Here is a 14,359-nt window from a genome sequence, read left to right as displayed (position 1 = left end):
TGCATTTACAGTTATGTCGCGAAATGCTTTGAAATACATTTCGCGACGCTCATGCATTGAATTTCGAGGGCGCGGAAATGCATTTCAATACATATTTTCGCTACATGAATAACCCCATGAAGAAAGGTAACGCGTCAAGGTGTTGTGTAATGCTATCGAGGACGTTTAGCTCCTCGAAATTTATAAATTTTGCTTGAAAAATGGTAAATTATAACCCGAAATCTTGTATTTCGCATATTTTCACTAAAAAATCATTTAAATCGGCTGGAACATCTTAAATGCGTTATAATGTTCATAACAGCTGGCCTATGACAATTTATAACTGGTATAAGCTTAAGCTAACAATATACTTGTTTGAATGAGTTCAGCTGATTGATCTCTAGGTGATAATCAGTTTGAAGAATGTTCGGAGCGAAAATCCGAAAATTCTGACCATTTTCGAAACGAAACTCCGACCGAAATATTTCCGATTTTTTTTTCGGAAATTATTGATTTTTGGACTACGGTATGCTAAAGGCGCAAGCAAAAAAGGTTTCTTGTGGGTCTCGAGCGGAACTAATTGTAGCTTTTTTTTGAATTTCCGACATTTTGTTGTCTACTCCGAAAAAGCCCTTCCGAATATCCCTGCCTGAAATCTCTTGTTCGATTTTATAATCTTCGATTTTCCCAAAAACTTCCTCTTTTTAAATTCTGGATTTTGCAGAATAATGACCGCTAGAAGTTCTTCTGCGGCAACCTCTTCCTCCTCCTCCATCACCACAACGACTACAATGGTTCCAGATGAGAGCGAATGTCTCAAAAAGGAAGAGCATCGGTGAGTCAAAGCTTCACCCCCCCCCCTCCCACTCAATCAATTATCGATTTTTCCTCCAGATTCAAATCCCCGGACCCAGCGCCAACGCTCGACGAAGAAGTCGATATTGCCACGTTGCCATCGATGCTGGAAGACGATCCGAATGGCAATGTGGTGGAGTGTGATCTGGGATTCAAGGGACCCAGATGGGGTCCACAACACGCTGGAGCCAAGAAGCTCGCGTCAATGTATAGCAAAGGTCAGGGTTTTCGCTCACTTATCACACCATGGAAGATGCACTATCAGGCCATTATATGACATATAGACAGTCTGTGAAGGGGGTCAAAGAAGAGCGCGAACTTTGGCACAATCGAAATTCGTGGGAAAAATAAAAAAGAAATCGGAAAATTAAAAAAAAATTTTCGAAAAAAAAAAAATTTTTTCGAGGGAAAATTGAACAGTTTGGGAGTATTTCCGAAGGAAATTTTCCCGAAAATTCCAAAAAAAAGTTTGAAAAAAAAAATTTTTTTAACTTTTTTCAAATTTTTGTCAGATCTGGCACCCGATTTTCCGGAAAATCCCAAAAAATTTTTCAAAAAAATATATATATTTCAGAAAAGCGATTCCAAGAGGAGGTGTCGCTGATCGTCGCGATCTTCTGCTTCGCCGCCGTCTTCATCAGTTTGATTATCAATTGGGAATCGTCGATATGGAGTGAGTTTTCTAGGGAATTGGAAAAATCAATTTCTTCAGTTAAAAATCGATATTTCTTGAGATGAAAATTGAGAAAAAAGCATCGGAATCAGAATTTCTGTGCTTTAAATCAGCTTTTAAAAATCGATTTTCGGGGTTTTTGAGCTGAAAAAAGGCGAAAATCCGGCTAGGAATTTGAAAAAAAATACGCATTTTTCAAGTTTCAACAATTAGAATTCCAGAATTTTTAAAATTTTTAGAATTTTCGAGATTTTAGAATTTTAAAATTTCAGAATTTCAGGTTTTTCGAAATTTCAGATCTTTCAAATTTTTGAATTTTCTGAAATTTCAGAATTTTCCAAAATTTTTGAATTTTTGAATTAACCGAAATTTCAGATTTTTCGAAATTTTAAAATTTTAAAGTTTCAGAATTTCAGATTTTTAGAATTTCGGAATTTCAGAAATTTAGTATTTTGGAATTTTAGATTTTCGCGCGTTTTCATTCAGTTGTCTGACGAAAACAGTGAAAAACGAAAAAAAAAATTTCTGAAAACATATTTTGGTTACTGTAGTTGTCGTTGTTGGACCTTCGGCCACGGCCACCGACCGTCCTCAGCTCTGCTGCCGACCGCGACGCCGACACGCGATGCGTTCAAAATTGGCTTGGTGCCAAATTTGACCTAAATTTCAAATCGAATGCAATCAGCTGATTAATCCGTTTTTTTTGTACCACCATAATAGCTGACGACCGCCGCGCCGACACGCGACGCGTCCAAAATTGGCTCGGTGCCAAATTTCAAATCAAGCGAATAACCTCCAAAATTTGCAGAATCCGTGTTATTCTACGCAGTTCTCGGCGTAATGACTGCCGACTTCCTCTCGGGCCTCGTCCATTGGGGCGCCGACACCTTCGGAAGTGTCGAAACGTGGTTCGGCCGATCGTTCATCCGTCCGTTCCGCGAGCATCACGTCGATCCGACAGCCATCACGAGACACGATTTCGTCGAGGTGAACGGTGATAATTTCATGCTATGCATCGTTCCGCTCGTCTGGATACTGTATCAACAAGCCACGTATGATAGGGAGGATTTGACGAGATGGGCATCGTTCCATTGGTATATTCTGTTGCTCGGAATCTATGTCGCATTGACTAATCAGGTAAGAAAATGGGGAAATTTTGAGAAATATCGCTCAAAATTGGACTAAAATTATTTTTCTGTGTGTCTGAATGTCCCGATGTCGTCAATTCAGTTTTATCGATTTTTTTTTGTCGTTTTCAGCCAACAATTTAAAATTCCCGCCAAAACATTTTCAATTTTTTTCCAGATCCACAAATGGTCCCACACCTACTTCGGCCTCTCGAAATGGGTCGTCTTCCTTCAGAAAGCCCATATCATCTTGCCACGAAGTCACCACAAGGTACAGTACTCCAAAAAATTTGAATTACCCGAAAATCGATATTTCCAGATTCACCACATTTCGCCACACGCCTGCTACTACTGTATAACCACCGGATGGCTCAACTGGCCCCTTGAGTATTTAGGTGAGAGTTTGAGAAAGATTACTGTAGTTTGGGGGGGGGGGGTACTGTAGTTTTGGGCGTACTGTAATTTTGAGATTACTGTATTTTTGGGCTACTGTAATTTTGGGATACTGTGGGTATAAAATAAGGGTGCAGTTGCTAGATAGAAGGGTTTTGAACGGTTCTCTTTTATTTTCTATAAAATACAGTAATCCCAGTACAGGATTGTAGTTTGGGAGTACTGTAGTTATAGGATAGGGCTACTGTATGTAGATATAAGAGTTTTTAACGGCTATTTTTGATTTTGAACAAACTACAGTCATCCAAAACTATAGTAATTCCAAAACACAAGAATCACTGTAGTTTCGGATTACTTTAGTTTAGGATTACAGTAGTTTTAGGAGTACTGTAGTTTTGGATACTGTAGTTTGTGAGGACTGAAGTTTGAGATTATTCTAGTTTTCTGAACTACTGTAGTTTTGAAGTACTGTAGCTTAGGATTACTGTAGATTTGTAGATTGGCGACCGTAGGTCTACTGTAGGAGCTACTATGAAAGCGTCTTAAATGGCTATTTTTGATTTCCACAAACTACAGTAATCCAAAAAATTTCATTTTTAGGATTCTGGCGTAAAATGGAGTGGGCGGTGACAGCGGCGACCGGAATGCAGCCACGCGAGGACGACCTCAAATGGGCGACCAAATTGAACTAGCTACAGTAATCCCTCGAAAAAAATTATTTTTGAAATTCTACAGTAATCCTTATCCCCTTTGAATAACACTAACCACCAGTGATCTCTCATGCTTTCTTTTATGTAACTTTTTCTTCTTCTGCAATTTTTTCTTGTAAAATGTGATAAGTTATCACAGATAACTCGATGTTTTTTTTTCTGAAAATTTTCTGTCTGAAATTTTTTGTGTTCCATGGATTTCTGTGTTTTTTCTTCTTCATTTTTTCTACTGTGCAATACAATTTTCCGAATAAATTCAAATATTCTTATTTTTCGAAATGTATAGCACCATATATGGAATACTGGAAGGAAGGAAGGATCACAATTGAATTTTGAAAGAACTGGAATGATTTTTGTCTGGAAGGGGTTTTTTTGGGGAGGAGGAGAGTGGGCGTGGCTTAAAGGGGGGCGGGGCTTATTTAGAAATCTAGGTCACATATTGTAGGCGGTGTCGATTGCGGGGGCTTTTGTGTTGTCTTGGAATAGAGTTTTTAATTGGCTAACACTCCAATTAATTTCTAGAGGATCCATCCCGACGCAGGATTCCAGACCACCTCCGGAAGCGAAACGACGAGGGGTTTTGACAGATGATGGGCGGGACCTGAAAATGGGTTACTGTAGTTTAGGGGGTACTGTAGTTATGCAGTATGGTTACTGTAGGTAGATCTAAGAGATGTTTATGTACATTTTTATTCTTCCGGGACATCTGAAACTAGAAGTTGGGATTGTTTGGGACTACTGTAGTTTAGGAGTACGATAATTTTGGAGACTACATTTGGGGAGTACTCTAGTTGGATACTGTAGTTGGGGTCACTGTAGTTAAATGTTAGGGATACTGTAGGTAAATGGAAGAGTTTTAAACTGCTGGTTCTGATTTTATACAAACTACAGTAATCGAAAACTGCAGCAACCCATTTTTTGCTGGAATAGAGTGATTATTGTAATTTAGAAATACAGGATTTTGAGGGTACTGTAGCTATATGGTAAGGTTACTGTAGGTTGATCTAAGTAATGTTTAGGTATCCAGAAATGCAGAAATGCAAAAGTTCGGAAATTCATTGATTATGTAGGTTGAGGAGTACTGTATACTGTAGTTGTATGATGGGATTACTGTCAGACGAAAAGTTTTCAAAGTTATTTTTGAATTTTCTGGCAATTTAGAAATTCTAAAAAATTTCATATTTAGAACTTTCGATTTCCCGAATTTTTGAATTTTAAAGTTTTACTGAATTTCTAAATTTCTGAATTGAGAATTTTTTTGAAATTTAGAAACTCGCAAAAATAAAAAAGAAGAAATTCGACATTTCGGAAATTCAGGGATCACTGTAGTTTGGGTGTACTGTAGATTTGGTACTGTAGTTATACGATGGGTTACTGTAGGTAGAAAAAAGGTTCTATGGAAATTCAAAAACGTTCAATCTTCTCTGGATTTGTGAAACTTCTTCAAGAATTTCAGATTTCCAGAATCTTCGAATTTTAGAATTTTAGACGTATTCAGAATTTTTGAATTCTGAATTTTAAATGAAAAACCGAAAATTTTCAAATTCTGAAAATTTGGCGTTCCTTAGAATTCAGAATTTTAAAATTACTGAAAATTTGAAAGATCGTTAATTACAAACTTGGAAATTCGACAATTTTTAAAATAGGAATCTCAGAAATTCAGAAGTTCAAAAAAATATTTTTATTCCAGAATTTTGAAATTACAGAATTCCGAACTTTCAGAATGTCAAAATCTTAATCACTCAAAATTTCCTTAATTTCCGACTATTCTGGATTACTGTAGTACATATTACTGTAACTTACGCGTAAATCTGCTTTGCACACGTTTTATTGTTATTTCCATTCTGTGTCAGTCCTCTCTGCGATGAAGATCTCTGGAGCTCTGGCCTTTTGACAGGGGCTTTGTAGAAATCTGAAAAAAAAATCGGAAATTTCATTTTCAAATTACCGATATCGTCACCTTTGAGCTAATATATCTCAGTTCCTGTATGAGCTATCAATATGCGGTCAACTGATAAACTATTTATCATAATACCAGTAACATTTTGTCAGTTGACTACTTTTTGATATCTTTTACAGAAACTCAGATAAAAGCGCTCAAAGTTGACGCTTTGAGTGGCGTTCCACGACGGTATTTAGGCCCTTACCATCCGGCACAAAACTATGCTCTTCTCGATCCCTCTGTACCATAGATCCTCCATTGCTACGTGGCATTAGCGGACTATTTGTCAAACTTTTCGTCACGACTTCCGAATTTCTAAATCTCGACGTTGGCTCTGGAGGTACTTCAGAATTTGTCAGAATTATTGAATTCTGACGAAGAGCATTCAGACGATCATTGATGGTTTTTAAACTGGGTTCTTGGGTGAATGGTGCCACTTGGACTGTAGGTTTTGAGGGGGGAGGATTGCTCATTTGATATTCTTCTTTTAGAAAATAGGGACGTGGATGGGGATCCGATGGAATTGAAGATGAGGATGATGTTGAAGAAGAAGACGAGGAAGAAGACGTTTTGTTGGTTGGCGTCTGGAAAATCATATATCTCGTTTCATATAAAAGATAACAGAAATTTGTAAACTAGTAAAATGTTTACCATAATCTTCCCTATATTTTATTAGTTTGCAAAATTTTGATATCGTTTACAGGAAGTGAGATACATCACTTCAAATTGACCAAGGACTCTTGGGCGCAAGGATGCGTGGTTACTTTGAGCTCAATTATCTCGGTTCCTATAAAAGTTATCAAAACTTGGTCACTTGATAAAATGTTTATCATAAAATCACCAACATTTTTGTTTTTTCAAATTTTTAATATTTCCCATAGGAAGTGAGATAATCAAGCTCAAAGTGTGGAAGTACGGTGGTGATGCAACCAGCGGCGCCGACCAAGCCGCGGGCTTTTGAGTTTAATTATCTCGGTTCTCATGAGAGTTATCGAAAAGTTGTCAACTGATGAAACATTTATCGTATTATCAGCTAAAATTTACTAGTTGACAAATTTCTGATATCGTTTACAGGAACTGAGATAAGTCGCTTCAAAGTGACTGGGCGCTGGAGGAGACAGGACACCAAGGAAGCGTGGTTATATTGAGCTCAATAATCTCGGTTCCTATAATACATATCAAAACTTTGTCAACTGATTAGGTGTTTTTCATAACCTCCCCTATACTTTATCAGTTGACACATTTTTGATATCATTTACAGGAAATGAGTTAATTGAGCTCAAATTTCAGGTACCATCTTTTTTGGTTTTTTAAGAATCACCTCTGTCAACATAGCAACACTGCTGCTCTTAAAAGCCGGAAATCTCGAATCTCCAGAAATATTTGGAAGTCCACAATCGGCAGTTTGTGTTGCTTCTTCTCTTGATTCCTTTCGATTGGCGGGTTCTTTGGAGGCGTCGGAGTAACAGTGTCACTTGGTTCTCGACTCTGATGATAGGAAAGAAATTCTGCAGAGTTCTTCCGTGCAACTTCTTCTAGGGAGCTCTTTCGAGCACTTGGACGCGTCTGATGGTGGAATTTCATAGCTTCAAAGTCGAGTTTTATCGTACCCTCTTTGTTTCTGAAAGTTTCAAAGTTTAGAACATCCAGGGAGACTTCTATTCAGCTACCGTAATGGAAAGCCACTCAAACTTTCAACTTTGAGCCAATTTATCTTGCTTCTTGTAAAAGATATCTAAAATTGGTCAACTGATAAAATATTTATCATAATATTATCAACATTTTATCGGTTGACAACTTTTTGGTATCTTTTACAGGAACCGAGATATAAAGGCTCAAAGTTGACGGTTTGGGTGACCTTCTATTAGAGTGTTTACGGTAGATGGCCCACCTATGCTGCGCTTCGGTCCTCTGAAAATGGATTCTCTTGAGACACGGTGACCTGGGCGTCTCCTTATTCAGCCCCTTGTCCACATCATCTGATGACGTCTTCAGAGTCTCCGAAACGAACGACGCTCTTGTGAAACCAGAAGCCGTCGACGTGGATGATATGGATCTTTGGGGTCGATAGCTCCTCAACTCATCCATTTCGTCTTCTTCGTCTTCAGATTCAGAAGACGAGAATAGAAGACGTTCGTCGTGAATCGGTGGTTCGGAAATCTCAGAAATGGTCTCCAGATGAGCAGATGGGCCACGTGGCTCATCAGGAAGGTCGGAATCGGCAAGGGAGGATTGTGATGTGGCGTCGTCGGGGTCTGGAATGGCAGATGGTTTAAAGTTCCGAATTCTAGAGTTTCCAAAAATTAGGAATTCAAAAATTTAGAAAAATTTCAATTTTATAACGGCTACCTAATTTTATGGCCTAGAAATGACAGGAAATTTATCTGGAAGGTTTTCTCGGCTATTTTAACAAGATGACCTAATTTTCGCAAGTGGGGGTTTCTAGGCCACCATTGTAAATAGAATATAAAACGCATCAGGTGCATATAAGGGCATTTCTAGCCCATAAAACAGGTGTGCTAAGTTTTGCAATACGAGTTTTCTAGGTCACTATGTCAAAATGACCTAGGAAATTCAAAAATAGCCTAGAAAACACACCAGGTGGATATCATGTCATTTCTAGGATATTTTAGTATGGTGGTCTAGAAAACTCGTCTTGCAAAAGTTAGGCCTTCATACTAAAATGACCTAGAAAACCCAATAAATACTATGACACTCGGAAATAACGCTTACCATTCAACTCCTCAATAATTGGTGTCTTCTGTGATGATCCACCATCATCAGAATGCGATGAACTTGGCGCTGGTGAGCACACCATATTCGCATTATGATCTACCATCGGAGAGGACATGATAGCGAAAACGTTATCAGTGGAGAAGCCAGGCATCACTTGAGCCGCATTGGATATCAAAAACTCGACAAGTAGCGGAATCTTTTTTCCTCCTTCCATCGGATCCGGGCTCTCAAGGAAGCTAGGAGCCAAACACACTGACAACGATGACGCATTCATTTTTGATGTCGGAGAATTTGAAATCTTATTGAGCAATTTCAACACATTCGCTAGTAGAATACTATGAGATGTGGGTAAATGTGAGAGAAGTGCTCTACACGAATTGATCTTCTTGTCAAAATCCTGTTCATCTGAAATCTCTCGCATCCAGAGCTCGTAATTTCCAGATAAGAGAATTTTGCCAGGAATGCTTCTCAAATACTCCTTGAGAATTGATGCCAAAACATGGGTGTTGTATTTATGGAAATCTGGGACTACACCCTTGTCCAACTCGCTTTTCAGCTCTTTGAATGTGCTCTGTTTGGGAGATTTTCTAAAAATTCCTTCGGCGTCGAATCCATCCATTCGCAAATGGTCCACAATTGTCATAATTGGCTGGGGAGGTGTTGGACCGTTGAGATCTTTTCCGAAGATTGAGCGAGAATCCGTTCGTGTTAGAACTTTTTTTCTAGAAAATTGGAATCAATTGCCTTTCTAATTACCGCAATAATAGACGACCAACCACTTTGAGCTCAATTATCTCGGTTCAACATTTTTGTAGTTTACAATTTTTTGATATCTCTTATACATAGGAACCTAGATAATTGAGCTTGAAGTGAGTGCGTCTCGGTAAGATGCATCCCTAATTCCACATTTGAGCTTAACTATCTAGATTCCTATAAAAGTTCTCAAATAGTGGTCAACTGATAAAATGTTTATCATAATATAACTAATAATTTATTTGTTGACAACTTTTTAGTATCTCTTACAGAAAATGAGATAATTGAGTTCAAACTGTATGCAGCATTGTCGGCGCCGCGCGCCGTCAGCGGGTTGCGTCATCACCTTACTTGCTCATTTTGAGCTCAATTATCTCGATTCCTATGAAAGATAACAACAAATAGCCAATTAATGAAATGTTAATCATGATATCACCAATATTTTAATAGTTGACCAATTCTCGATATATTTTATAGAAACCGAGATAATCGATCTCAAAGTGGGCAAGTATGGTGGTGAAGCAGCCAGCAGCGGCGATCTTATTCTTTGAACTCAATTATCTCGATGGTTTCAAAAGATGTCAAAAAACTGTTAACTGATAAAATGTTTCTTATATTATCAGCTACATTTTACCAATTAACAAATTTTTGATATCTCTAATAGGAAGCGAGATAATTAAGTACAAACTGTATGCGGTATAATGTCATGAGCAGTCCGCGTTTGAGCTCAATTATCTTGGTTCCTGTAAAAGATTCAAAGAAGTGGTTAACTGATAAAATGTTTATCATAATATTACCAATATTTTACTAGTCGACAAGTTTTTGATATCTCTCACAGAAACTGAGATAATTAAGCTCAAAGTGAACGTATAGGTTGGGCTTCTATATGAGAATTTATGGTGATTTAAAGGAATTGCGACAGAGCGCGTTTACTCACTTTATACTATTAACAATCTGCTTGGCTGATGGTCCTGACGTCGACTTGATCGTTGACAAAACCAGCCGACAATTCGCAATGGGACACGTGTCAAGAGATTGTTTCTGGCTCTCAGAAAGTCTCGTCCGCTGCCTCTCGATCTCACTCATAATTGCCACGTACACATTCTCAGGACCTTGTAGTTGTCGGTGAGAGTTGTCACCTAGAAGTATTGAGAAATTTTGCAAGCTACGGTAATCCTCTTGCAGTCCTCTTACCAACAGAAAGCGTCAACTGATACGAAGTATGGGGGAGTCCGAGATCTCCAGCGGTATCCACAACAATCTCCCCAGACTTCTTTCCATTATCCACACGTCTTCGGATAGTCTACAAGAACTACAGTAACCCTTTCACAGCATTTTTTTATCTACCTGCTTCCGTCCCCGAACATTGATATCCATAGAAATGGTCGTGAAAAGTGGCCGAAGGCATTGCTGAACACAACAGGAAAGGAGCTCAAACCATTCGTCTTTTTCTTCAGTGTTCCTGAAATATTTGGAGCCTACTCTAATCTTTTCGGGGGTACTGTAGCTACCTGAAATGCACCAAATAGTTGGTAAACGGCCATCCGATGAGGAAGGAGTCGGCGGTGTTTGAAGAGGCAATCCAGACTTTTTCCAGGCGAAGTTTTTCTTTTAGTTTGTAAGAGCAAGCACCTCTGGAAAAAAAGAAATTCGGAAATTGAGAAGTTGAAAAATTCAGAAATTCAGAAAGTCAGAAATTCAACATTTCCGAAATTTCAAAAAATTCCAGGAAGCTCAGAAATTCCAGGAAATTATCCTAGAATCCCTGTAAGTTACTTTTTAATGCCCATTTTTCGGGAACTTTTTCCATTTTTTCCACCTAAAGTCTTTTTCGATCGTTTATAGTCCTCAAATTCAAATTCCCGCCAAATCCATCATCATACAAAAAAGCGAAAAAGAAAAAAAAACATCTTCCGTTGCGGGGAATCGAACCCCGGCCTTATGGGTGAGAGCCATAAATCCTAACCACTAGACCACAACGGAGCGTGGAAGATTAGGTCGGCGAGTGCGTATAAAGGGAGCGGCGGCAATAAAGGATGTGGAGGTGCCTAGGCGCAAGATGGAATTTTTTTTCGAAAAATTGGAATATTGGAAAATCAAATTATGAAAAAACTCACTTTTGCTTGGAAATTATCAATGTTTCATGATAAAGGAAAAAGTAACGATGATGAGAAAGGAGAGTAGAGAGCGATGTCAATTGTACGGATCCCTCTTTCAGTGGCTTTTTTCCGTTGGTGGGGTAGTCCTGGAAACATTTAAATTAGAACTTGCTGGCCTAGTTTTTCCATGGCCCAGCTTACCGTCTCCACATTCAAACTCGTTGATGACGAATTACTGCTGATCATCGTGATTCAGCCATTCAAATTTAGGCAAATTTGGGCAAATTTTCTGAATAAACTTTTTCAAATAGGAAAAATTGTTTTTGAATAGAAAAGGAAGAAAGAAAGAAGCTTAAGAGGGGCTTAAAGAAAAGCGGGAGAAGGGCAATTAGTCAGGTACCGAAGAGGACGGTTTTGTGACTAATATGCAAATGTAAAGGATTTTTCGGAGAAGAAGAGGCATGAAACCCCAAGGTCACTTGTTCTCAGGATTCGGAAGAGAGGGTTTGACGGTGTTTTGCGGGAAAAATGAGACGGAAATGAACGAAAAAATAGTTATGTATGACATTGAAAATTGTTTGTAAAGTTTTTGGGTTGAGTTAATATTTTTGCTAAAAAGATGGATTTTTCAATCTCAGAAGCCTATATTTTACAGATTTCAAGCGAAAACTATCATTAGAGCGCACTTTACAAAACTTACAAATACATTGAAGCACACTTTACAACAATAACGAACTCTCATTGACACTCTGCCAGCCCTTGCCGCCACCGCCTTCCGCCCTTCTTATACGCACTCGCCGATCTAGTCTCCCACGCTCCGTTGTGGTCTAGTGGTTAGGATTTATGGCTCTCACCCATAAGGCCGGGGTTCGATTCCCCGCAACGGAAGATGATTTTTTTCTTTTTTTTATGACGTGGAGCTTTGCGGGAATTCAAATTTTGCGATGGGAAGTTGAGTTTTCGGGAGCTTGGGAGTTAGAAAAAGAGAGATTTCAGGATAAAAAGGTTGTTTGAACATATTAAACGGCAAACAGATATACTTTGAATTCAAGTTTGATGGCCATAAAATAAAAGAATCTAAATGAAATTGAAATTTAAAAATTCAATAGAATCTGATTAAAGTGCCTTAACACTCAAAATTACGAAATGTAGGTATTTAGAAGCTATAGAATTTGGTAAGCATCCCAATCAGAATACCGTAGAACCTGTAATAGAAGGGCCTTTTAACATTCAAGCTCATTCATCTCGGTTCCTGTAAAAGATATCAAAAAGTTGTCAACTGAGAAAATATTGCTGATATTATGATAAAAATTTTGTCAGTTGACCACTTTTTGATTTTTCTTACAAAAAAGGAGATATATAGGCTCTAAGTTGACGGTTGACAGGCACTCAAAATATCAACTTCAAGCCTATTTATCTCATTTCCTGTGAGAGATATTAAAAAAATTGTCAACTGATGAAATATTTTTCATATTATCAGCTACATTTTATCAGTTGACTATTTTTTGATATAACTTACAGGAAATGAGATATATGAGCTCAAAGAATAGGTTGGTTTTATATCATATCTCAAACAAAGCACCCAAAACATTTTTTTTAAATTCAAATGATAAAAAAAACGGTATTTTCGAGGTCCACACAAAAATAAAAAATTTTGAACCCTGAAGGAATCGAACTTTGGTGTTGTGGACCACCAATTTTGGTTCCGAAACCCATTGAGCCATTTGGGACACTTTTTTGAAAATCACCATTTTTGGTGGAATTTTGAAGGTTTTGCTGATTTTTAGTGTTTTATAATCGTTTTTTAGGTTGGAAAATGTCAAAAAATGAAATTTCACAGATAAAAAAAAACTCAAAATCTCAAAACCTTTCACCACAACTAGGTATAATAAGACCAATTTAATACAAATGGTATGATTCAAGAATCCTTGAGAAGAAGTACCAAAAGAAAAAGAAGAGGAAGCAGAAGTATAAGCTATAAGTTTTGTACGTATATGTATTATAAAACTGGCGGGAAAACGTATAAAGAGATGTGGGGAGTGGCAATTCAGAATAAGTTGCGCAAGCAAGAGAAAGTGAAACAATTCTCTTCTCCGAAAATGATTTCAGGATCAGATATCTCGAGAAAAGAGAGACGAGAGAGTGCGGGATTCGGAGAGACGCAGACAGAATTTAGGCCGTGATTGTTGTTGTTGTTGGACATCGAACGAGAGTACGTTCAAACCGTTCTCTTCAAATGATAAGGGGGAAACCTGATTTTCGAATTTTCGAATTTTGAATTTCAAATTTCGGAAAAGACGACGTGCAAAAAGTGAAAATTGGGGTTCAAAACCACAACAACAACAAGACGATGTCAGAAGTCGGAATAGTTTAGAGGGAGGTTTAAAGGGACATACAGGTCGGAAGAAAATGAAAAGGACAAGAGGGAAATGAGGCGAGAATTGTCGCTTCCAATGGTTTTTTTTTGGTGGATTCCCGGCGGTTTTGATGACTAAACGGATGTGAAATGAGGTGCGGGAAATGACTTGTTGAGGGAAGAAACATGCAGAAATTACCTTTTCACTTTTTAGTACTAGAGTATTTGAGGTTAGAATTTGGAACTTTTGGAATTTTTTGAAACTTTGGGATTTCTAGAAATTCTGAAACTCAGATTTTCAATAATTTTTCGAAATTTTGGAAAATTTCGGAAATTCAGGAACTTGGAAATCTAAAATTCTGAAACGCAGAATCTCGAATTTCATAAAAACTGAGATTTTACATAATTTAATACCTTGTGGTCGGAATTTGATAATTTAAACATTTTAGAATTCAGAACTTCAGATTTTTAAAGTTTTAGTTCTCTCCAATGCAGGTTTTTCTGAAATTTGGGATCTCGAAAAAATTGAAAAAGCTGAAATTTAGAAACAATTCAATTTTTAAAATTTGTACACTAAAAGTTTAGAAATCTGATCAATTTTGGTTTTTTTTTAAATTTTGAGATTTAATGGAAATCTTGGAATTCGGAAATTTTTTAGGTTTTGTCAGATTTATGAAGATCTGAAGTATTTGATTTTTCTAGAAGTTCACGAAAATCGAAATTATGAAACTCGTAG

At 37.6% G+C, this 14,359-nt stretch overlaps 2 protein-coding genes and 2 non-coding genes across 4 annotated transcripts; 2 read left to right on the top strand and 2 right to left on the bottom strand.

Annotated features, from left to right (window-relative positions):
* Window positions 1–770: 770 nt before the first annotated feature.
* On the top strand, window positions 771–3,719 carry CBG13650 (the record flags this gene model as incomplete). Its single annotated transcript, XM_002640464.2, has 7 exons — window positions 771–814; window positions 874–1,052; window positions 1,409–1,507; window positions 2,316–2,644; window positions 2,813–2,905; window positions 2,954–3,029; window positions 3,628–3,719. The coding sequence occupies 7 exons, from the start codon at window positions 771–773 to the stop codon at window positions 3,717–3,719; spliced, it is 912 nt and encodes a 303-aa protein (XP_002640510.2).
* Window positions 3,720–4,169: 450 nt separating this feature from the next.
* On the bottom strand, window positions 4,170–11,513 carry Cbr-rga-2 (the record flags this gene model as incomplete). Its single annotated transcript, XM_045241298.1, has 12 exons — window positions 4,170–4,338; window positions 5,541–5,649; window positions 5,885–6,263; window positions 7,024–7,300; window positions 7,571–7,934; window positions 8,413–9,137; window positions 10,106–10,307; window positions 10,363–10,471; window positions 10,516–10,630; window positions 10,680–10,802; window positions 11,286–11,413; window positions 11,469–11,513. 12 exons carry the CDS (start codon window positions 11,511–11,513, stop codon window positions 4,170–4,172), a joined length of 2,745 nt encoding a protein of 914 aa, XP_045095219.1.
* On the bottom strand, window positions 11,080–11,151 carry CBG28222. Its single transcript has one exon. It is a non-coding gene (tRNA).
* Window positions 11,514–12,083: 570 nt separating the features above from the next.
* Window positions 12,084–12,155, top strand: CBG28248. Its single transcript has one exon. It is a non-coding gene (tRNA).
* Window positions 12,156–14,359: the final 2,204 nt, after the last annotated feature.

Source organism: Caenorhabditis briggsae (genome assembly GCF_000004555.2).
Source record: "Caenorhabditis briggsae complete genome, chrI, whole genome shotgun sequence".
In the NCBI taxonomy this organism is placed as follows: Eukaryota; Metazoa; Nematoda; class Chromadorea; order Rhabditida; family Rhabditidae; genus Caenorhabditis; species Caenorhabditis briggsae.
The sequence above is the reverse complement of the archived record's forward strand: the minus strand, read 5'-3'. Positions and strand labels throughout refer to the sequence as shown.